Here is a 24923-nt window from a genome sequence, read left to right as displayed (position 1 = left end):
GAATAACATGCCAGTAAACGTTTTAAAAACAAATTTCCAGTGTTATGCAAAGTTATCACTAAGCCTGCTACCAGTCGCTTCTACTGCAGTTAAGGCTCATACATTTATTTCAGTATTAACAGTATTTTCTCAGTCAAATTCTAGTCCCTAGAAAATAACTCAACTGCGCATACATTTATCAGCCTGATACCAGTCGCTACTACTGCATTAAAGGCTGTACTTACATCATATGGGTAACAGCAGTGTTTTCTTAGTCAATTCCATTCCTAGAAAATATTACTGCACATACCTCATTTGCGGGGGACCCCGCATGCTATTCCCTTTTCTGAAGTTACCCCACTCCTCAGAATGTGCGAGAACAGCCAGTGGATCTTAGTTACGTCTGCTAAGATCATTGAAAACGCAGGCAGATTCTTCTTCTAAATACTGCCTGAGAGAAAAACAGCACACTCCGGTGCCATTTAAAAATAACAAACTTTTGATTGAAGAAATAAATTAAGTATAAAACACCACTCCTCTCGCGGACCTCCTTCTATGTTGAGACTTGCAAGAGAATGACTGGATATGACATGTGAGGGGAGGAGCTATAGAGCAGCTCTGCTTGGGTGATCCTCTTGCAACTTCCTGTTGGGGAGGAGAATATATCCCATAAGTAATGGATGACCCGTGGACTGAACACACTTAACAAGAGAAAAACCACACTTTTTTTAACTTTGACCTCCAAAATCTGTTACACATCTACAACCACCAAAAACAACCATGCTAAATAGTTTCTAAATCTTGTCCTGAGTTTAGAAATACCCAATGTTTACATGTTCAAGTTATAGGGCAGTAAATACAAGTAGCACTTTTCTATTTCCAAACCATTTTTTTTTTTTCAAAATTAGAGATAGTTACATTGTAACACTGATATCTGTCAGGAATCCCTGAATATCCCTTTAGATGTATATATTTTTATTTAGTAGACAACCCAAAGTATTGATTTAGGCCCATTCACCATTTCACCACCAAATGCGATCAAATAATAAAAAAAAAGCTAACTTTTTCACAAACTTTAGGTTTCTCACTGAAATAATTTACAAACGATTATGGCACAAATGGTTGTAAATGCTTCTCTGGGATCCCCTTTCTTCAGAAATAGCAGACATATATGGCTTTGGCGTTCTTTTTGGTAATTAGAAGGCCGCTAAATTCAGCTGCGCACCACACTTGTATTATGCTCAGCAGTAAAGGTTAATTAGGTAGCTTGTAGGGTTAATTTTAACTTTAGTGTAGTAGACAACCCAAAGTATTGATCTAGGTCCATTTTGGTATAATTCATGCCACCATTTCACTGTCAAATGCGATCAAATAAAAACAATTGTTAACTTTTTCACAAACTTTAGTTTTTTTCACTGAAATTATTTACAGCTTGTGCAATTATTGCACAAATAGTTGTAAATGGTTCTCTGGGATCCTCTTTGTTCAGAAATAGCAGACATATATGGCTTTGACATTGCTTTTTGGTAATTAGAAGGCCGCTAAATGCAGCTGTGCACCACACTTATATTATGCCCAGCAGTGACAGGGTTAATTAGGTAGCTTGTAGGGAACTTGAATTGTTAATTTTAGCTTTAGTGTAGAGATCAGCCTCCCACCTGACACATCCCACCCCTTGATCCCTCCCTGACCACTCTCAAACAGCTCTCTTCCCTCCCCACCTCACTATTGTCACCGTCATCTTTAGTCTGCCAGTATAAAAATAAAAAAGATATATATATATATTTTTTTTAAATTATATATTTTCTGCAGTATAGGATCCCCCCTTACCACTCAACTGCCCTGAGCCCCCCCAAAGAGCTCTCTAACCCTCCCCCCACTAACTTTTTACTACCATTTTGGGTACTGGCAGCTGTCTGCCAGTACCCACTTTGCAATCATATTTGGGTTTTTTAAAAATAGACCCCACTTTTTCTGTAGTGTAGCTGCCCCCCTCAATACCCACCCCCTCCCCAATCCCTTTCCAAATATTATTCCCCCCTCCTCTCCAACCACCATATCCCACCACCCTCTTCCAGACTTCCACCAGATCGCGGGAGTGATTTCCCACTGCTGCCCAGAAACTCACCAGCGATGGGCCATTCACCCGCCTCCCTGCAATGGCTCCCACCCACCAACGATCGGCACAATCGCTGGCCGATGCAGAGAGGGCAACAGAGTGGCTCTCTCTGCATCGGTGTGCCAAAAAAGGTATGGCAGTGATGCCTCAATATCGAGGCATCACGGCAATACCTTGAAAGCAGCTGGAAGCGATCAGGATCGATTCCAGCCGCTTTAAATCCCTAACGATGTACAGTGTACGTTGTTGGTCTTTAACGACCAGTTCGGATATGACGTACCCTGTACGACGTGTGTCGTTAAGGGGTTAAGAGATTTTTGTAAAGTCCTTTTATGTTTATTTGAAAGCGGAATAGCAGTCATAGCCTTCTCTATGGCTGCAGCAATAAAATCTTTTATTTCTGAAGGAATGCCTTTTGCATTAGACTGAGATGGTAACATAGTGGATGTATTTGTACTCATAGAAATAAAAGCATTTAATAAACTTTCAAGACAAGCGCCACAAAAATGAGCTGAACATTTCAGATCAGCTTTTTTACAACAAACACACTTAGTTTTGGTAGAAATATGTTCAGGTAGCTCAGTTTCTATGGTAACGTCTGAGGCAGATTCAGTTTGAGACATCATGGCAAAAAAAGGTACAAAAAATATTATTAGTTGCCAAACATCACATGCTCCTTAATGCAGCAGTACTTTTAAGAGGAAATGGGAAACAGAGCTATTAAAATAATAACGTTATAATAAAACATTGATGAGGATGCACAATCAAAAAGAGAGCACAGAGAAGTGGGGGCCGGTCTTATAAGCTGAAAAAATTTTGGCGCCAAAAATACGGCGCAAATTGATGCAAATAGCGTTATCCATGAGGCACCATAAATGACAAGTTGCGTCACCTGCGACACGCCACAAATGATGCAATAGCAATTTTGTGCGCAAAATTTGAAAAAAATAAAACCTCCTAGTATGCAGAGATAATGAAGGCCTAAGGTAAGCTAAAAAATAAACATAATTTAACTAGCCCCCAAACACTAAAAAAAACATCATTTATGTAAGAATTTACCTGATAAATTAATTTCTTTCATATTGGCAAGAGTCCATGAGCTAGTGACGTACGGGATATACATTCCTACCAGGAGGGGCAAAGTTTCTCAAACCTCAAAATGACTATAAATACACCCCCACCACACCCACAATGCAGTTTAACGAATAGCCAAGAAGTGGGGTGATAAGAAAGGAGTGAAAGCATCAACAAGGAATTGGAATAATTGTGCTTTCCACAAAAAAAATCATAACCACCATAAAAAGGGTGGGTCTGAATTTATCAGGTAAATTCTTACATAAATTATGTTTTCTTTCATGTAATTGGCAAGAGTCCATGAGCTAGTGACATATGGGATAGCAAATACCCAAGATGTGGCACTCCACGCAAGAGTCACTAGAGAGGGAGGGATAAAAATAAAGACAGCCAATTCCGCTGAAAAATTAATCCACAACCCAAATCAAAAGTTTTAATCTTATAATGAAAAAAACTGAAATTATAAGTAGAAGAATCAAACTGAAACAGCTGCCTGAAGTACTTTTCTACCAAAATCTGCTTCTGAAGAAGAAAAAACATCAAAATGGTAGAATTTAGTAAAACTATGCAAAGAAGACCAAGTTGCTGCTTTGCAAATCTGATCAACAGAAGCTTCATTCCTAAAAGCCCAGGAAGTAGAAACTGACCTAGTAGAATGAGCTGTAATCCTCTTAGGCGGGATTTACCCAACTCCAAATAAGCATGATGAATCAAAAGCTTTAACCAAGATGCCAAAGAAATGGCAGAAGCCTTCTGACCTTTCTTAGAACCAGAAAAGATAACAAATAGACTAGAAGTCTTTCTGAAATCTTTAGTAGCTTTAACATAATATTTCAAAGCTCTTACCACATCCAAAGAATGTAAAGATCTCTCCAGAGAATTCTTAGGATTAGGACACAATGAAGGGACAACAATTTCTCTACTAATGTTGTTGGAATTCACAACCTTAGGTAAAAATGTAAATGAAGTCTGCAAGACCGCCTTATCCTGATGAAAATTCAGAAAAGGAGACTCACAAGAAAGAGCAGATAATTCAGAAACTCTTCTAGCAGAAGAGATGGCCAAAAGGAACAATACTTTCCAAGAAAGTAATTTAATGTCCAGAGAATGCATAGGCTCAAACGGAGGAGCCTGTAAAGCTTTCAAAACCAAATTAAGGCTCGAGGAGAGATTGATTTAATGACAGGCTTGTACAAAACAATGAATATCAGGAAGATTAGCAATTTTTCTGTGAAACAGAACAGAAAGAGCAGAGATTTGTCCCTTATCTAAACCATCCTGAAGAAACTGTAAAATTCTAGGAATTCTAAAAGAATGCCAAGAGGATTTATGAGAAGAACACCATGAAATGTAAGTCTTCCAAATTCGATAATAAATCTTTCTAGACACAGATTTACGAGCCTGTAACATAGTATTAATCACTGAGTCAGAGAAACCTCTATGACTAAGCACTAAGCGTTCAATCTCCATACCTTCAAATTTAAGGATTTGACATCCTGATGAAAAAAAGGGCCTTGAGATAGAAGGTCTGGCCTTAACAGAAGTGGCCAAGGTTGGCAACTGGACATCCTAACAAGATCCGCATACCAAAACCTGTGTGGCCATGCTAGAGCCACCAGCAGTACAAACGAAAGCTCCATTATGATTTTGGAAATCACTCTTGGAAGAAGAACTAGAGGAGGAAAGATATAAGCAGGTTGATAACTCCAAGGAAGTGTCAACGCATCCACTGCTTCAGCTTGAGGATCCCTGGACAGATACCTGGGAAGTTTCCTGTTTAGATGAGAAGCCATCAGATCTATTTCTGGAAGCCCCCACATCTGAACAATCTGAAAAAACACATCTGGGTGCAGAGACCACTCTCCCGGATCTAAAGTCTGGCGACTGAGATAATCCGCTTCCCAATTGTCTATACCTGGGATATGGACCGCAGAAATTAGACAGGAGCTAGATTCCGCCCAAGCAAGTATCCGAGATACTTCTTTCATAGCTTGAGGACTATGAGTCCCACCTTGATGATTGACATATGCCACGGTTGTGACATTGTCTGTCTGAAAACAAATAAACAGTTCTCTCTTCAGAAGAGGCCAAAACTGAAGAGCTATGAGAATCGCACGGAGTTCCAAAATATTGATTGGTAATCTTGCCTCTTGAGATTTCCAAACCCCCTGCGCTGTCAGAGATCCCCAGACAGCTCCCCAACCTGAAAGACTCGCATCTGTTGTGATCACAGTCCAGGTTGGACGAACAAAAGAGGCCCCCTGAACTAAACGATGGTGATCTAACCACCAAGTCAGAGATAGTCAAACATTAGGATTTGAGGATATTAATTGTGATATCCTTGTATAATCCCTGCACCAATGATTCAGCATACAAAGCTGAAGAGGTCTCATGTGAAAACGAGCAAAAGGGATCGTGTCCGATGCTGCAGTCATGAGACCTAAAACCTCCATGCACATAGCTACTGAAGGGAATGATTGAAACTGAAGATTCCGACAAGCTGCAACCAATTTCAGACGTCTCTTGTCTGTTAGAGACAAAGTCATGGATACTGAATCTATTTTGAAACCTAAAAAGGTTACCCTTGTCCGAGGAGTCAAAGAACTTTTTGGTAAATTGATCCTCCAACCATGTTTTTGAAGAAACAACACTAGTTGATTCGTGTGAGATTCTGCAGAACGTAAAGACTGAGCAAGTACCAAGATATCATCCAAATAAGGAAACACCACAATACCCCGCTCTCTGATTACAGAGAGTAGGGCACCGAGAACCTTTGAAAAGATCCTTGGAGCTGTCGCTAGGCCAAAAGGAAGAGCAACAAATTGGTAATGCTTGTCTAGAAAAGAGAATCTCAGGAACTGATGGTGATCTGGATGAAACGGAATATGAAGATATGCATCCTGTAAGTCTACTGTGGACATATAATGCCCTTGCTGAACAAAAGGCAGAATAGTCCTTATAGTCACCATTTTGAATGTTGGAATTCTCACGTAACGGTTCAAAATTTTTAGATCCAGAACTGGTCTGAAAGAATTCTCCTTCTTTGGGACAATGAACAGATTTGAATAAAACCCCAGACCCCGTTCCTGAACAGGAACTGGCACAATTACCCCAGATACCTCCAGGTCTGAAACACACTTCAGGAAAGCCTGAGCCTTTTCTGGGTTTACTGGAATGCGTGAGAGAAAGAAACTTCTCACAGGCGGTCTTACTTTGAAACCTATTCTGTACCCTTGAGAAACAATGTTCTGAATCCAATGATTTTGGATTGAATTGATCCAAATATCCTTGAAGAATTTTAGTCTGCCCCCTACCAGCTGAGCTGGAATGAGGGCCGCACCTTCATGCAGCCTTGGGGGCTGATTTAGACCTTTTAAATGGCTTGGATTTATTCCAGACTGAAGAAGGCTTCCAATTGGAAACCGTTCCATTAGGGGAAGGATCAGGTTTCTGTTCCTTATTTTGTCGAAAGGAACAAAAACGGTTAGCAGCCTTAAATTTACCCTTAGATTTTTTTATCCTGAGGCAAAAAGCTCCCTTCCCCCCAGTGACAGTTGAAATAATTGAATCCAACTGAGAATCAAATAATTTATTACCTTGGAAAGAGAGAGATAGCAACGTTGATTTAGAAGTCATATCAGCATTCCAAGATTTAAGCCATAAAGCTCTTCTAGCTAATATAGCTAAAGACATATATCTGACATCAATTCTGATGATATCAAAAATGGCATCACAGATGAAATTATTAGCATGTTGAATTAACTTAACAATGCTATACACATTATGATCTGATACTTGTTGCGCTAGGGTTTCCAACCAAAAAGTTGAAGCAGCTGCAACATCAGCCAAAGAAATAGCAGGCCTAAGAAGATGACCTGAACATAAATAAGCTTTCCTTAGATAAGATTCAAGTTTCCTATCTAAAGGATCTTTAAAAGAAGTACTATCTGCCATAGGAATAGTAGTACATTTAACAAGAGTAGAGATGGCCCCATCAACTTTGGGGATCTTTTCCCAAAACTCCAATCTATCAGACGGCAAAGGGTACCGTTTCTTAAACATTGAAGGAGTAAAAGAGGTACCCAGTCTATCCCATTCCCTAGAAATTACATCTGAAATAGCATCAGGAACTGGAAAAACCTCTGGAATAACTACATGAGGTTTAAAAACTGAATTTAAACGTTTACTAGTTTTAATATCAAGAGGACTACTCTCCTCCATATCTAATGCAATCAACACCTCTTTCAATAAGGAACGAATATACTCCATTTTAAGTAAATATGAAGATTTGTCAGTGTCAATATCTGAGGCAGAATCTTCTGAACCAGATAGATCCTCATCAGAGATAGATAAATCAGAATGTTGTCAGTCATTTAAAAATTAATCAATTTTATGAGACGTTTTAAAAGACCTTTTACGTTTATTAGAAGGTGGTATGACAGACAAAGCCTTCTGAATAGAATTAGAAACAAATTCTCTCACATTAACAGGAATATCCTGAGCATTATATGTTGAAGGAATAACAACAGGTAATGGATTACTACTAATGGAAATATTTTCTGCATGAAAAGTTTGTCATGACAACTATCACAAACTACAGCCGGAACAGTTACCATAAGTTTACAACAAATGCACTTAGCTTTGGTAGAACCAACATCAGGCAGCAGGATTCCAATAGTGGATTCTGAAACAGGATCAGATTGAGACATCTTGCAATATGTAAGAGAAAAAACAACATATAAAGCAAAATTATCAATTTCCTTATATGACAGTTTCAGGAATGGGAAAAAATGCAAACAGAATAAGCCTCTGGAAACCAGAAGCAAAAATACATGAAGACTTAAAAATAATGTCAAAAGTTCTGGCGCCAAGTATGATGCCCACAACTGACAAAATATTTTTGGCGCCAAAAACGTCTGCAACAAACACGAGAGTCATAGATGACGCAACTACATGAAAATTCTCGGCGCCAACTAAGACGCCGGAAATGACGAAAATACGTCAACAAACTTAATTCTCGCGTCAAAAAATTATAGCATTTTGCGCACCCGCGAGCCTAACAGCCCACAATTTACATAAAAAGCCAATTTGAAAAATTTCAGGTAAGATATATATATATATATTTTTTTTATATGTGCATTTCCCAAAATGAAACTGACAGTCTGCAAAAGGGAAATATACTGATAAACCTGAATCATGGCAAATATAAGTACAAACATTTTATTTAGAACTTTACATTTAAAGTGCCAAACCATAGCTGAGAGTGTCTTAATAAAGGAAAACATACTTACCAAAAGACACTCATCTACATAAAGTAGATAGCCAAACCAGTACTGAAACGAGAATCAGCAGAGTTAATGGTATATAAGAGTATATTATCGATCTGAAAAGGGAAGTAGGAGATGAATCTCTACGACCGATAACAGAGAACCTATGAAATAGATCCCCGTTAGGATGACCATTGCATTCAATAGGTAATACTCCCTTCACATCCCTCTGTCATTCACTGCACTCAGAGGAACCGGGCTTCAGCATGCTAAGAAGCGCATATTAACGTAGAAATCTAGCACAAACTTACTTCACCACTTCCATAGGAGGCAAAGTTTGTAAAACTGAATTGTGGTTGTGGTGGGGGGTGTATTTATAGGCATTTTGAGGTTTGGGAAACTTTGCCCCTCCTGGTAGGAATGTATATCCCATATGTCACTAGCTCATGGACTCTTGCCAATTACATAAAAGAAACAATGTTTCACAAACAACCGGTCTCATGGCAAATACATATATTATACACATTCATAACATAAAGAAATGCCTTCCATAGCTGAGAGTGTCTTAATAAAATGGATTATACTTACCGTAAGTCACCCATCCACATATAGCAGACAGCCAAACCAGGACTGAAACATATCAGCAGAGGTAATGGTAGAGGAGTATAATGTTGATCTGTAAAGGGAGGCAGCAGATGAGTCCCTGCGAACAAATTTACAGAGAGCCTTATGAATAGATTTCCTATAGGTGAAAACATGGTATCATCAGGCAATACTCCCTTCACATCCCTCAGATAAACACTGTACTTAGAGAGGAACTGGGCTTCAATATGTTTAGAAGTGCCTATCACTGAAGAATAATGCACATCATGCTTCACCACCTACTAAGGAGGCAAAGTTTGTAAAACTGAGGTACGAGTGAGGTGGGAGGTGTATTTATAGGCATTTGAGGTTTGGGAAACTTTGCCTCCTCCTGGTAGGAATGTGTATCCCATCAGTAACAAGCTTGTGGATTCTCGCCACCTATATGAAAGAAAAAATACGTAGTTATGTTAGCGTGTTGCTTGCGAGTGAGAATGTAACACAAAGATATGGCAAAAGATTTCAGATATATTAAGGGATTTAATAAAGTTCAGACAAAAATATTTTTTATTTATTTAATAAAAGTAAACAAATTATCACTGCTGTGCCACATTATTCCCATTGCTGTAGCCATTTTCAGCTTTTTTTGCACTCATTGCATTTAGACTTGGATTTCATTCATTCATAAATTATATCACAATCAACAAATAACGGGGCATTTTCATTAATTTGGGAGCAGATGAGGGCTCTAAAAAGTCTCCCTCCCCCCTAATAAAACCTTCCGGTGCCTAATGGGGCAGGTGATCTGTATCCCCCAGACACATGCACTCACCTATACTGATATTGTCACCGATTTGCTGCTTCACAGCTTCCCGTCGACTCTCTACATACAGATCATTTGCTTGTTCAGCATTAAGTGTGACTTCAGTATTAACATCACCTGCATAGATCATGTAAATATGGTCACATTTTAACTTTTCAGCACTGCACAAGCAAATTGTAAAATTAGAGACACACATACACTCACTTGTGCCCTGCGTATCTCAGACACATCATACACGTACACTCACCTGCACCCTACATACACATTACACACATAAACACTTGTGATTTGCTCCCCTCAGACATGTCACACAAATACACTTACATGTGGCATGCATCCCTCAGATAGGTGATACACATACACTTTTCATACACATACACTCACTTTAACCCTGCGTCCCTCAGACACATAACACGTACACTCACCTGTGCCCTGAATCCCTCAGAAACTTCACATGTACACTCACCTGTGCCCTGCAACCCTCAAACCTGCGCACGTCTGCAGAACTATATGGCACCAGTTTTGCAAGAATATTATGTATTAGTAACAGCCTTAGATGGCAGCACTTTTACTCCAGACAGGTGTATGCTTCCTATCTAGATATCTCTTCAACAAAGAATAACATGACACTGAAGCTAATTTGATAATACAAGTAAATCTGTCTGAATTGTGAAATAAAAAAAACATTGGGTTTCATGTTCCTTTAATAGAAGCTTCAAAAACATGACAGGGTTTCTAGTTGGGGGAGGTTCAGGGATCTGGAGCTCAGAGGTAAAAGTGTCAGGCTTTAGTTCATCTTGGGAGTCAAAAGGGGCCAATGAGATGCGCTTCTTAGAATAACTACTCCCTTTAGGCATGATGGCAAATTAAGAAAACAAGCTTTATTGAAGTAGTCAGTTGGAGAAACAGGACTTGATACTGTGAAACAGGAGACACAGAACTTGTAGAGTCAGTGGAGCTGTACACAGGACTGTACCTAGGCAGTTAAGCGTATGTTGGAACTGGTACTGTGCCTTGGCAGATGAGAGTACGCTGGCACTGAGTCTGTGCCTTTGCAGGAGAGTGTATGATGAAACAGAAGAGTGTATACTGGTAGAGGATCTCAGCAGGTGAGTGTACCCTGCAAAAGGGTCTGTGCCTTGGCAGGAGAGCATAAACGTTAATACAGTATGCACACATACGTAAAGTATGCATTTCATACAGTAAGTATCTTACGCATTTGTGTTTGGTTGATGGCTGTCACATGATACGGGGGGAGTGGAAATAGACATCATTTAGAAATTTGTCAGAAAAAAAAAATCTACTACTCATTTAAGGGTCAGACTAAGTGCTACAGCATTGTCTTTTTATCATGCCTTTATTGATTCTGCAAATCTACTGTGATTACTGGTCTTTGACTAAAAGTAAACAAAATATCACTGCTGTGCCAAATCATCAGCCGTAGCCATTTCAGTCTTTTGCAATCATTGCATTTAGACTTGGATTTTAGTCCTAAATATAATATATCACAACCAACAAATAACTGGGGCATTTTCATCTGTGTGGTTCACTGAAAAGAGATGAGGTTCTAAAAAGTCTTACTTATAAAAATCTCCCTATACCTAGTGGGGCAGGTGATCAGTATCCCTCAGATACATCACACGTGCACTCACCTGATATTGGCACTGATCTCCTGCTTCACAGCTTCCCGCTGACTCTTTACATACAGATCATTTGTTTGTTCAGCATTAAGTGTGACCTCAGTCTTAACATCACCAGCATAAATCATATAAATATGGTTACAGTTCAGCTTCTGAGCACTGCACAAATAAATTGTAATGTCTGAATGTCACACTTATACACTCACCTGTGCCCTGTGTCCCTCAAACACGTGCACTCACATGTACTGATATTGTAACTGATGTCCTGCTTCACAGCTTCCAGTTGTCTATTTACATACAGATCATTTGTTTGTTCAGCATTAAATACAACTTCAGTCTTTTAGCTTTTTAGCACTGCACAATGAAGTTGTAATACTAGACAAACACATACACTCACCTGTGCCATACACCCCTCATAGACATCACAAACGTACACTCACCTGTACCCCGCATCCCTCAGACAAGTCACACATATACACTCACCGGTACCCTGTGTCCCTCCGACAAGTCACAAATATACACTCACCTGTGACCTGCGTCCCTCAGACAAGTCACACATATACACTCACCGGTACCCTGCATCCCTCCGACAAGTCACACATATACACTCACCGGTACCCTGCATCCCTCAGACAAGTCACACATATACACTCACCGGTACCCTGCATCCCTCCGACAAGTCACACATATACACTCACCGGTACCCTGCATCCCTCAGACAAGTCACACATATACACTCACCGGTACCCTGCATCCCTCAGACAAGTCACACATATACACTCACCGGTACCCTGCATCCCTCCGACAAGTCACACATATACACTCACCTGTACCCTGCATCCCTCCGACAAGTCACACATATACACTCACCGGTACCCTGCATCCCTCAGACAAGTCACACATATACACTCACCGGTACCCTGCATCCCTCAGACAAGTCACACATATACACTCACCTGTACCCTGTGTCCCTCCGACAAGTCACACATATACACTCACCTGTACCCTGCATCCCTCAGACAAGTCACACATATACACTCACCTGTACCCTGCATCCCTCAGACAAGTCACACATATACACTCACCTGTACCCTGTGTCCCTCCGACAAGTCACAAATATACACTCACCTGTGACCTGCATCCCTCCGACAAGTCACACATATACACTCACCGGTACCCTGCATCCCTCAGACAAGTCACACATATACACTCACCGGTACCCTGCATCCCTCAGACAAGTCACACATATACACTCACCGGTACCCTGCATCCCTCCGACAAGTCACACATATACACTCACCGGTACCCTGCATCCCTCCGACAAGTCACACATATACACTCACCGGTACCCTGCATCCCTCCGACAAGTCACACATATACACTCACCTGTACCCTGCATCCCTCCGACAAGTCACACATATACACTCACCTGTACCCTGCATCCCTCCGACAAGTCACACATATACACTCACCTGTACCCTGCATCCCTCCGACAAGTCACACATATACACTCACCGGTACCCTGCATCCCTCAGACAAGTCACACATATACACTCACCTGTACCCCGCATCCCTCAGACAAGTCACAAATATACACTCACCTGTGACCTGCGTCCCTCAGACACTTCACACACGTACACTCATTTGGTCCAATTAACTCTCAGACACATAACACACGTACACTCATTTGGTCCATGTAACTCTCAGACACATCACACACGTGCACTCACCTGTACTAATATTGTCACTGATTTCCTGCTTCACAGCTCGCAGCCGACTCTCTACATACAGATCATTTGTTTGCTCAGCATTAAGTGTAACTTCAGTCTTAACATCACCTGCATAGATCATATAAATATAGCCACAGTTCCGCTTTTTAGCAATGCACAAGGAAGTTGTATTATTAGACACACACATGCACTCACCTGTAACCTGCATCCCTTAGACACATCACACACGTGCCCCAACCTGTACTGATATTGTCACTGATTTCCTGCTTCACAGCTTACACTTTGGGTTTGTAATATAAAATGATAAATTTATATATATAAAACACAGGAATGGACCGCACTCACACACTGGACTGGGTACACATCCTAAGCCACAGCAAACTCCACAGCCCTGAACACTGACAGACAGCTGCAAAGTTCCCAGCAACCCAGGCAGTTAACCCCAGAGCAGGCTGGGCGACAGGCCCGCAGGGAAGCATTACAAACATTATCAACACAACACACAGAAAACCTGGCACTCGCCAGCAGATTCACAGTAATGTTTAAAAGCAAAACTGGGGGAAGTCAGTTTTTCTGTGTGTTGTGTTGATAATGTTTGTAATGCTTCCCTGCGGGCCTGTCACCCGGCCTGCATAAGTGCATAGCAGTTAGCAACACAAACTAGGGTTCTGGGGAAGACAACAGCTGGACAGAAAAAGTAAGTTGTTGAACTGAAAGAATGCAGATAGTGTTGACATTAATGTGAGGTCATAGCAGACCTGGAAAAATGGCTTATAGTTATCATCTCTCATCTATATTTTTCCACTGCCTCCTCTCTTCAATCTCTCATTTTACCCCCTCCCTTCTCTCTCAGGCTATATCTTCTCTTTACACTCTTTTTCTCTCCTCTCTCATATCTCTTCACTCTTTCTTTTTTTTTTCTCTCCACTCTTTCTTAACGCTATATTTTTCTCCACTTTTCCTCTCCAATCTCTCTCTCTGCCCCTGTTTACCCTCTCAGAAATAGTGTAATAGTCTTACTGTTATACGGACCCCTTTAGTGCTTAGAGGAATATCATATCCTTGCTCTTTCATGGATATATAATATCCCATTAGATAATATTTGTAGCAGGTAGCCCAACATTCACTCACTAACTTTCACTCGCCACTGTTAAAGTTCCACTCGCCAATGCCTAGTGGGCTAGTGGAAATTTTGAGCCCTTTAGACGAATTTCACTCCTACATAAATTATATTAGAATCAACAAATAACAGGGGCATTTTCATCTGTGTGTTTTATTAGGAAAAGATGATGGCGCCGATATATTAAGGGAAGAATGGCCCTTAATGCACCTGTTTCCGCGCAAGCCTTCAGGTTTGCCAGAAACAGGAGTTAAGAAGCAATGGACCAGACTCTGAGGCACGGACAGCAATGGACCAGATAGGATACGATCAGGTTGATTGACACCCCCTGCTTGCGGACGATTGCCCGCAAATCTGTAGGGGGCGGCATTGCACAAGCAGTTCAACAGAACTGCTTATGCAATGTTCATTGCCGCTACAGCGGATCATGTCCGTCCGATTGTTGGTAAATGGGCCCCGATGGCTCTAGAAAGTCTCCCTTTCTGTAATAAAAACCTCCTAGTGCTTAGAGGGGCAGGTGATCTGTATCCCGCAGACACATCACACACGTACACTCACCTGTACTGATATTGTCACCGATTTCCTGCTTCACAGCTATTTGTTGTCTATTTGCATACAGATCATTTGCTTGTTCAGCATTAAGTGTGACTTCAGTCTTATCACCTGCATAGATCACATAAAAATGGTCACATTTTAGCACTGCACAATGGAATTGTAATCTTAGGCACACGCACACACTTACCTGTCCTGTACCGCCTGCATACCTCAGACACATCACACACATACACTCACCTGTGCCCTGTAACCCTCAGACACATAACACACATACACTCACCTGTGCCCTGCACCTATCAGACACATCACACACATACACTCAGCTGTACCCTGCACCTCTCAGACACATCACACATTTACACTCACCTGTACCCTGTAACCCTCAGACACATAACACACATACACTCACCTGTACCCTGCACCTATCAGACACATCACACACATACACTCACCTGTACCCTGTAACCCTCAGACACATCATACACATACACTCACCTGTGCCCTGTTACCTCTCAGACACATCATACACATGCACTCACTTGTGCCCTAAAACCCTCAGACACATCACACACATACACTCACTTGTACCCTGCACCCCTCTTACACATCACAAAAAACTCACCTGTGCCCTGGAACCCTAAGACCCATCACACACATACATTCACTTGTGCCCCAAACCCCTCAGACACATCACTAATGTACACTCACTTGTACCCTGCACCACTCTTACACATCACATAAACTCACCTGTGCCCTGTAACCCTCAGACACATCATACACATATTTATATTTACTCTATGTACATGAGGTATCAGCAAATTCTGTACATTTATTAAAGGCAAAATTCGGCCAATGATTAATTACCAGTAGCGGTTGTTATCCACTGCATAAAATTTTAACCAGTTTCACCCATTCTTAATTTGAACAAAGGATTATTTTAATCTAACATTCACGTATAAGCATATATGAAGGACTAGAACGCTTAACGGGGTATCCTGCCCAGTGTCTTCACTGGAAAATGAAGCAAATTTCTATACTTTAATACATTGTACCATTATGAGCAAATAATAAGCGTATAAAGATATACAGTCATAGGCTATATATATATTTTTTTTAAAATAGATTGTCCTTTTATAAATTGATTTGTAATGCCAATGGTTTTTCCACAAACTATTCAAATTTGATACCTGACTTTTCAGGTTTCCCAATAGAGCACACACTAATAAACCAAACATGGCAAATATCCGTGAAATTGATAGGTAAAATAGACAACAGAAAATAATGGTAGACCTTAAAGGGACATTATACACTAGATTTTTCTTTGCATAAATGTTTTGTAGATGATACATTTATATAGCCCATACAGTTGTTGTTTTTTAAATGTATAGTTTTGCTTATTTTTAAATAACATTGCTCTGATTTTCATACTCCTAACCAAGCCCCAAAGTTTTAGATGTATACTGATCTACACATCCTCCAGCGTGCTCCTGTTTGTGTAAAGTCTTTTCATATGCAGATAAAGCGGGAGGGGGAGTGTCTGCTATTTTTGCTATGCAGCCGCTTTTAGTGGGTGTTCCAAATAACCTTTTCAACAGAGCTAAACTGAGAGCTTCTAAGTAAGTTTTATAAATAGTTTAATACTGGATTGTTATATCAGTATATATGCATATTATTCTTTATAATAGTGTCTATTACAGTTATATGAAAATTGGTGCATACTGTCCCTTTAATGAAGTATTGAATTTACCCTCTGGAGACTAATGTCAAATAAAGAACGGAACAAACACAGAGATATACACAAAAATATACATAAACAGGACAAGGTTTGGTGGAACAGAAACTCTTTTATAAGTATATTGAAATGAAGCTTATCTATAGGGTCTTCGGATCCAGATATTATCTGATTGTTCAGTTAAACTGATGAGAATACTATTAAAACATGATAATGCTGAATATGATAGCTTGGCAGAGATAATCAAAGATCAAAATAACAAATTAAAGGAATTTTAAACCTTGGCTGATTTTTAAACTATATATAAAAATACCACAAAAATTGGATAAATATGAGGCAGAAATAAAATAAATAAAACTAAATAGGGATCTGACAGGCTTGTATATGTAACAGAGACCGCAGAGTCTACTCAAATTGGGGACATGGTTTGCATAATGGAGCAGGCGGATGCTATTTATTCTGCCAAGATATTGTGGCCGTGTACAGAATCCTTAACTTTTGGTGATCTAGGGAATGGGCATAGAATACCACTCAGAGTGACACATCACACGGGAACCTCCTTGCAAGATACAGCCTGCAACCTGGGACCTTGAGGGTACGTTATATCATTAAAAACAATTTAAAAAATAAATAAAAGAAAATAAAATGTTTTTTTAAATGGGGTAAGAAGTTTGGATCCAACAAGAGTTCAACTGGTTACTAGCAATAGCTTGGATATAGAGAATGAAGAATCTGACTCAAGTAACAGTAAATAATGAGGCACCATCCCATTTAAACACGGAAACAACACAAGAAAGGAGGAAGAGAAAGATTTTTTTAGCGGAAGGGGCCTTTTTCAAGTTGAGATCCACCAGGTGAGGAAGGAGGATCCAAACCAAAACAAAAACAGATAAAAACCAAATACAAACAGAACGGAGAGATACGGAGATGGAAACCTTACAAAAGGGCCCATTCTCCAGGATGAGATTGACCCTTTAACCCCTTTGCGACTGAGGACGTGCCAGGAACGTCCTACAAAAAATACCATTAACGACCAAGGACGTTCCTGGCACGTCCTCTGGGGTTTCAAGCGGTTCCATGCACTTTTAAGGTGTTGCAGTGATGCCTCCATATTGAGGCATCACTGCAATACCTTTTTTACCCACTGATGCAGAGAGGGCCACTCTGTGGCTCGATGATGTCGATTGTTGGTGGGTAGGAGTCATTGCAAGGAGGCGGGTGGGCGGCTCATCGCTTGCTGAAATTTATGCCAGAGGGGGGCGGGATCAGGTGCAGGGGTACCGGAGCGCGCAGGGGGGCGGGGGCGCGCCAGGGGGGCGGGAACAGGTGGGACCGCTACACTATGGAAAATATAGAGGGTAATAAATGCAGGGAGAGCACAAACTGAGCACAGGAAGCCGCTCAAACAGTATTGCAGTGATGCCTCAATGTTGAGGCATACTGCAATACTGTTCCTGACTGCTGGGCTCCATTTTGATCGATCCCACGGAGCGATCACTTCCGGTTTGACTCCACGTGGAGCCCAGCAGTCAAGCAGAGCATCAGAAGCCATCGGGCAGGCTTCTGATGCTCTGTGTGTTAAGTGCCTCGGTGGGTCGAGGCACTTAGTAAAATAACCGTTATTTATTTTTGAATAAAATAGCCCCATACAGACCCCCCTCCCCCATGTGTCTTCAAAGATGACGATGCCCAGTGCATCATGGGGCTTCTGGGGGTGTCCCTAGCATGCCTCATCATAGGGGCAGGCTGGGGTCTGAGCTTGCTCTATAATTTAAATTTATAATAATAAAATATCCCATTTGTCTGATCATGTCAATATTAGTAAATATTGACACTGATCAGTGTGGATCTCCCTCCCTCTCCTCACTTGCGTTTTTGTGGGAGAGAGAGATCTGTGTTGAGAGAGAGAGATAGAGATATTTAGTTAGTTATATTAGTTTAAAAATTGTGAGACTCAAAAGGTTCTATTCAGAGCCATTAACCCCTAGCTTGCCAGTGATCACTACAAATCCCTGGCTCTTGCACAAAAGCACCTTTTTGCTCTATGCATTTTTATTAGGGGTTAATTTTTTTGGTCATTTTTTATGAGACCCAAAGGCTCTTTTCAGAGCCATTTAGTTCATTTAAATTTTGTGTTGATTTTTTTTAGTAATTAACCCCTATCTTGCCAGTGATCACTATAAATCACTGGCTCTTGCACAAAAGCACTTTTTTGCTCTGTGCATTTTTTTAGGGGTTCATTTTTTTGTAGTATTTTTTTGTGAGACCCAAAGTCCCTTTTCAGAGCCATTTAGTTAATTTAAATTTTGTGTTGATTTTTTTTAGTCATTTTTTTTCTCTGTGACAGATAAAAATAAATAATGTCACAGAGAACATATAGTGCTGAGGAAGCATATGCCATCCTTGTGTCAGAGTCAGACACCTCTATGTCGGACTCAGACCCCAATTTTGACCCTGCCATATGCTCAGATACATCATTAGATACAGTCTCAACTGATAGTGATGTATCTGTGGCTGCTACCACCCTTGCTAGCCCCCCTGCCAGAAAGAGATGTGTTGCTCCAGCTGCCATTGCTGCTGAATGGTGGGTAATGTCTCATCTCCAGAAGCCAGATATCCCACCCTTCACAGCAAATCCTGGCATCAATGTGAATATGGCAGGATTTAGCCCCAGCAGTTTATGGAGGTGTTTCTGGGCGATGATTTATTGGGGAACATTGTTGCCCAAACTAATTTATATGCCTGTCAGTTCCGTGCTGCAAAGCCTGAGACTTTTTTGGCAAAGCAGCAATGGGCCCCCATCGATGTGCCAGAATTTATTTAAAAAATTCTAGGTATTGACTATGCTGATGGGCATCATTAAGAAACCTTCCATCCTCTCCTACTGGAGCAGTAGCCCAATTTGCTCTACCCTCATTTTCTCCCAGAGTATGTCGAGGAAGAGGTATGAAATGATTCTAAATTTCATGCACTTCAGCGACAACAGCCTGTGCCCCAGTAGGAAGTATCCCCAGTTTGACAGGCTGCATAAAATCCGCCCACTGATTACCCACACTGCTGCCAGGTTTGCAGAGGCTTATACACCTGGAAGGAATATGTGTGGATGATTCCCTGATGAAGTATAAGGGAAGGCTGGGATTCAAGCAGTATATTCCTTCCAAGCACTCCAGATATGGAGTAAAGGTGTATAAGCTCTGTGAGAGCGAGACTGGGTATATTCAGGCCTTCCGGGTGTATGAGGGAAAGGATAGCCACCTTAACCCTCCAGGTTGCCCAGAACATATGGGAACCACTGGCAAGATTGTCTGGGACCTGATATTACCCCTAATTAACAAAGGGTACCACTTGTATTTAGATCATTTTTATACAAGTGTCCTTTTGTTCAAGTTACTGTATTGCTTTGATACAGTAGCTTGCGGTACAATTAAAAAGAACCGCACCCGGCTACAAAGGGGGGAGACCTTAGCTCTGCGCCAAGAGGAACTGTTGGCAGTTAAGTAAAGAGACAAGAAGGATGTGTACCTTCTTACCACTATCCACAATGAGAGGACTGTGGAGGTCTCTGTACGTGGCAGAGCTGAGAGCATAAGGAAGCCAGTGTGCATCAAGGCTTATAACCTCATATAGGTGGGGTTGATCTGGCAGATCAGCTGCTGCAGCCCTACCTAATTATGAGGAGGACAATGGCCTGGTACAAAAAGGTTGCAATTTACTTAATGCAGATTGCAACCCACAACGCTTTTTTGTTGTTCAAAAAAGCAAACCCCAGAATGAAACTGACTTTTTTACAGTTTCAACTCCAGCTCATTATGGGGATTTTGTACCAAGATGCACCTGCTCCCGGGCGGTGATGGGAGAGAGCAGAGTTGGGGCTACTCATTTCATTTTTAAAATCCCCCCTACTGCTGAAAAGCAGAAACCTATAAATAAATGCAGAGTCTGTCCTGATTGCCCTGGACTCTGCATTGGGGACTGCTTTAAGCGGTATCACAAACTGGTAAATGTTTATTTATTTTTTACATTTGCTGTTGTGTTTTTTTTTGGGGGGTGGTGGTTTGGTTATGTTTACTATAACTGAGTTTGTTTGTTTTTTACTTTTACTGTACCATAATTTTACATTTCACTGTTCTATTTTTTTTATAAATTCTAAAATTGGTGCTGTATTTGACCAAAACCCCTGTCAAACCTATGCATGGGGGGCATGGTTGAACTCAGGGGGTCTTGCAGACAACAACCTGGAGTATTTTCTTGCAATACATTACAACAAGCTCTCCTAAATCATAGTCAAAAAGCAATGTGTGTGCGTAAAAATGAAAATTGAAAAATTACACATCAAAGCACTACAGATACAATACCTTGGGGTGTCAACATTTCAAATATATACACTTTCATGGCAATAAATAAAACTGGGGTGTGCATTAGGCACCAAACTAAAGATAGGCCTATCAGAAGAAATACTCTCACTTTCAACTCAAATTACAAGTCATACAATTGTAACTGAACCTTCCCAAAATCCTGGCAAAGCGGCATAGGTGTACTCGGGAGGTCTTGCAGAAAACAACCTGGAGTGTTTTCTTGCAATAACTTACAACAAGCTCTCCTAAATCATAGTCAAATAGCAATGTGTGTAACAATGAAAATTTAAAAATTACCACCATACACTTTCTCCAATTTTTTTTGGCTAAAACGGTTGCATCAAAGGCATCAAAGCACTCCATATACAATACCTTGGGGAGTCAACTTTTCAAATGTATGTACATTCATGGCAAGAAAATAAATTGGGGTATGTAAAAAGGCCCCCAAAAAGACAATAGGCAAAGAAGATATGTTAGATATGAAAAAAAATCAAACGCATGTCAGACGTTTGGCATTGCACCCCCCAAACAAGCCAACAAACTAATGCATATGTGGTATCGCTGTACTCAGGAGATGTTGGTGAACACATATTGGGGTCTTTGGCAGTAACACATAACAGGAGCTGTGTGTGAAAAAGAACACAAACAAATGACTGCCCAATAGTTTGACAAAGACTGGTGGTTGAATTAGTGCATGGAAAGTGTTAAAATGCCAGCATTTCAAAATACCTTAGGGTGTCTAGTTTTCAAAAATATATGGTTTGATGGGGGTACATTACATTGGCCGGTTTCAGAAATGCCCCAAATAGGACATGGGTGCATGGAAAGTGAAAATTCCAAGTTGAAAAATAAGGCCTTTTAGCCCCCAGAGAACCCGACACACCTATAAATGGGTGAGTACAGTGACTGTACTCAGAAGATGTTGTTGAAGACATATTGGGGTGTTATTTGGCAGTAACCCTTAACGTTCTCAGTAAATGTATTCTTTTTTTTTTCCCCCCAAAATGTTTTTATTGAGGTTGTGACCAGTAAATACATACATGAAATGTCCATAGAAACTTATAACATGGTAACAAGGTGCAAGTAGATTTAATGAGAAGCTTATAAAGAAATTTGGACAAATATCAATGTAACGTCAGTTTTTAAATAATAGTGAATGATCCCCAAATTACACGTAGGGTCGCTCTTGGGCCCTCAAGTCCTAATCTTTATACACAATAGGGAGGGGAGTTGGCTTATTGACGTGGCCACTTTCGGACCTTAGTATTTAAGTAAGCAAATGAAATGCTATGTGATATTGTAGTAGTATATAGTAAGATAACTGAATGGTAGCATCTAAATACAAAATATAGAATAGAATGATTTAAATATTTTAATCTTCCCCAAAATATACAGGGTAACTCTTATACCCATAAAGGGGTAAGAAATGTGGGGGAATGGGGATAATACCTGAACAGAGGAGGTCTACACCATAATAGAGGAATATATATATATATATATATATATATATATATATATATATATATATATATATATATATATATATATATATATGTAATTTATTTAAAAGCATGCTAGTCATAGGCAACTTTTCTATATGGAGTCGGAGCAGCAGCAGATGTCAAGGACGTATATAGGTACAGCATATCTGAGTGCTTATATGCATGTGACTACCGTCATAGTGGGCTTGTTAGACTTGGGCAAATAAGGAGTTCGCCTATGTGGCAAATTCAACTAGTGAGGTAAATGAATTATAGTGCTACTGATGAGGTAAAAAATTGATATGTACAGGCAAAACGGTCACATGGAACAGAAATGTTCAAGATAATATAAAGCCGCCAGACCGAAGTAAACTGTGAATAAAGTAATATTACTCCAAATTATCTGGCATACAGAAAAACAATAAAATTAATATGCATAACTTTCAGAACATACGACTTATTCAAAGAGTCCCAAATATCAGACTGAACACTTCCAGTTACTGCTCGCAGCTAGTAGTTACAGGTAGAGAGGTAAGGGTATAGAAGCAAGTCTACATACAACAAAAACTAAACATATTCTATTGATAATTCTCGTCTCCCATAAGCATACCCCAAATCTGGATATCAGACATTACACTAATGCCATCATATATAGATCTGAAATTTGCCAGTGACAAAATAATCAATTATAAAACAAGCTCGCTAACACAATTATAGTAAGTCTAACAAACAGTATAAATTGTTATATAAGCATTTTTCAAAATTATGGCAAGAGTCAATTATAAGGGGAAAGGGTATTGTACCATCTCATAACGTATCAAAATACCAATTTAGCCGACACCTGTTCTTCTAGTAGGGATGTCATCAAAATGAATCAAAAGATCCCCGGAGCTCACTGAGGGGTATTCACCATCCTTGGGCTGAAAGGTAATCTGCTCAGCTTGGGCGTTATTAAAGCAGAGAGCCGATCTCACAGCTAATCGAGATGTGATCTCCAGCGGCACCGGACACCAATAAACAAGGCAGGACAGCGCCTCTCTCTTCACCCAAACAAGTAGTGTGGGTAGGCAAACAGCAGTATCCAAAGAGGTAGTATTTCCTACCAGAATCTGCTCACTCCCACAAGGCCATGTGGAGTACAGTGTATCACTCAACTGCTGGCTCTCCTGAGCCACGCAGTCATCCCGGACAATATCTCCAATGTAGGTCATCTCCTTTATGTGCATAAGTTCGGCTTCCTGGAGTGAAGGGCCGGCCACATACCCACACCCAGGGTCAGTACATAGTAGGTAGGGACCTGTACAGGATTCTAATAGGGTAGGGTCTGAATGATCCTCCAAATTTGATTGCCCAGAACACGAAGACAGGGGCGTTTCTTCTCCTGCTGCGGAAGCATTACACTGTTACCATAGACTTAACAAGGCATGAGAAGCCGTCAAATTTTGCGTACATTTTTTGCTCAAACTCCTCTAGACATTTTTGTATGGTTAAGTAGGCTTCCTCCTGGAAAACAGCCATAATGAGGCTGCACTACCCGGGTTACCGGGGGGGGGGGTGTTAGGAGCTCTATGTGCAGGCCGCCACCTAGAGTCATAACAGTCCGGATCTAAGTTGGACAGTCATATATACAGCAAATATTGGTATTGTTGTTTCCACATTTTGTCTCTCATAGTTGAGGTATACCTATGATGAAAATTACAGGCCTCTCTCATCTTCTTAAGTGGGAGAACTTGCACAATTGGTGGCTGACTAAATACTTTTTTGCCCGTGTTACAATGTAACTATCGCAAATTTTGAAAAAAAAAAATGGTTTGTAAATAGCAAAGTGCTACTTGTACTTATTGCCTTATAATTTGCAAAAAAAAGCAAAGAACATGTAAACATTGGGTACTTCTAAACTCAGGACAAAATTTAGAAACTATTTAGCATGGGTGTTTTATGGTAGTTGTAGATGTGTAACAGATTTTGCGGATCAAAGTTAGAAAAAGTGTGTTTTTTTCCATTTTTTCATCATATTTTATATTTTTTTATAGTAAATTATAAGATATGATGAAAATAATGGTATCTTTAGAAAGAAAAGCGGTATATAATATGTGTGGGCAGAGTAAATGAGTAAGAGGAAAATTACAGCTAAACACAAACACTGCAGAAATGTAAAAATAGCCCTGGTCCCAAACGGTCAACAAACGGAAAAGTGGTCTGGTCATGAAGGGGTTAAAGATAGTTAATCTATATAAATAAATTACTGTCCCAGGATCATATCAATGTATTATCTAGAGCAGACATCCTCAAACTTGGCTCTCCAGAGGTGTTTGCACTACATTTCCCATGATGCTCAGTCAGCTGATATACTGGCTGAGCATCATGGGAAATGTAGTTCATAAACCTCTGGAGTTTGAGAATGTCTGATCTAGAGGAATAGAAACGAATGGAACTGGCACTATGTATGTAATAAGGAATAAACTA

At 40.3% G+C, this 24923-nt stretch overlaps 1 protein-coding gene across 3 annotated transcripts in view; it reads right to left on the bottom strand.

The window, feature by feature from the left end:
* Window positions 1-24923, bottom strand: part of LOC128657415 (zinc finger protein OZF-like) — a 71076-nt gene that overhangs the window by 11338 nt on the left and 34815 nt on the right. Inside the window, exons 6-8 of one of the 3 annotated variants that reach the window (XM_053711754.1) lie at window positions 14893-14997; window positions 13215-13322; window positions 9854-9961 (exon numbers count right to left, since the gene is read on the bottom strand). In XM_053711754.1, coding sequence (XP_053567729.1) covers window positions 9854-9961; window positions 13215-13322; window positions 14893-14997 — 321 coding nt within the window. The remainder of the gene's footprint in view (window positions 1-9853; window positions 9962-13214; window positions 13323-14892; window positions 14998-24923) is intronic. The other 2 variants (XM_053711755.1, XM_053711757.1) reach the window with 2 other exon arrangements.

The sequence above is a fragment of the Bombina bombina genome, chromosome 4 (assembly GCF_027579735.1).
Source record: "Bombina bombina isolate aBomBom1 chromosome 4, aBomBom1.pri, whole genome shotgun sequence".
Classification (NCBI taxonomy): domain Eukaryota; kingdom Metazoa; phylum Chordata; class Amphibia; order Anura; family Bombinatoridae; genus Bombina; species Bombina bombina.
The sequence above is the reverse complement of the archived record's forward strand: the minus strand, read 5'-3'. Positions and strand labels throughout refer to the sequence as shown.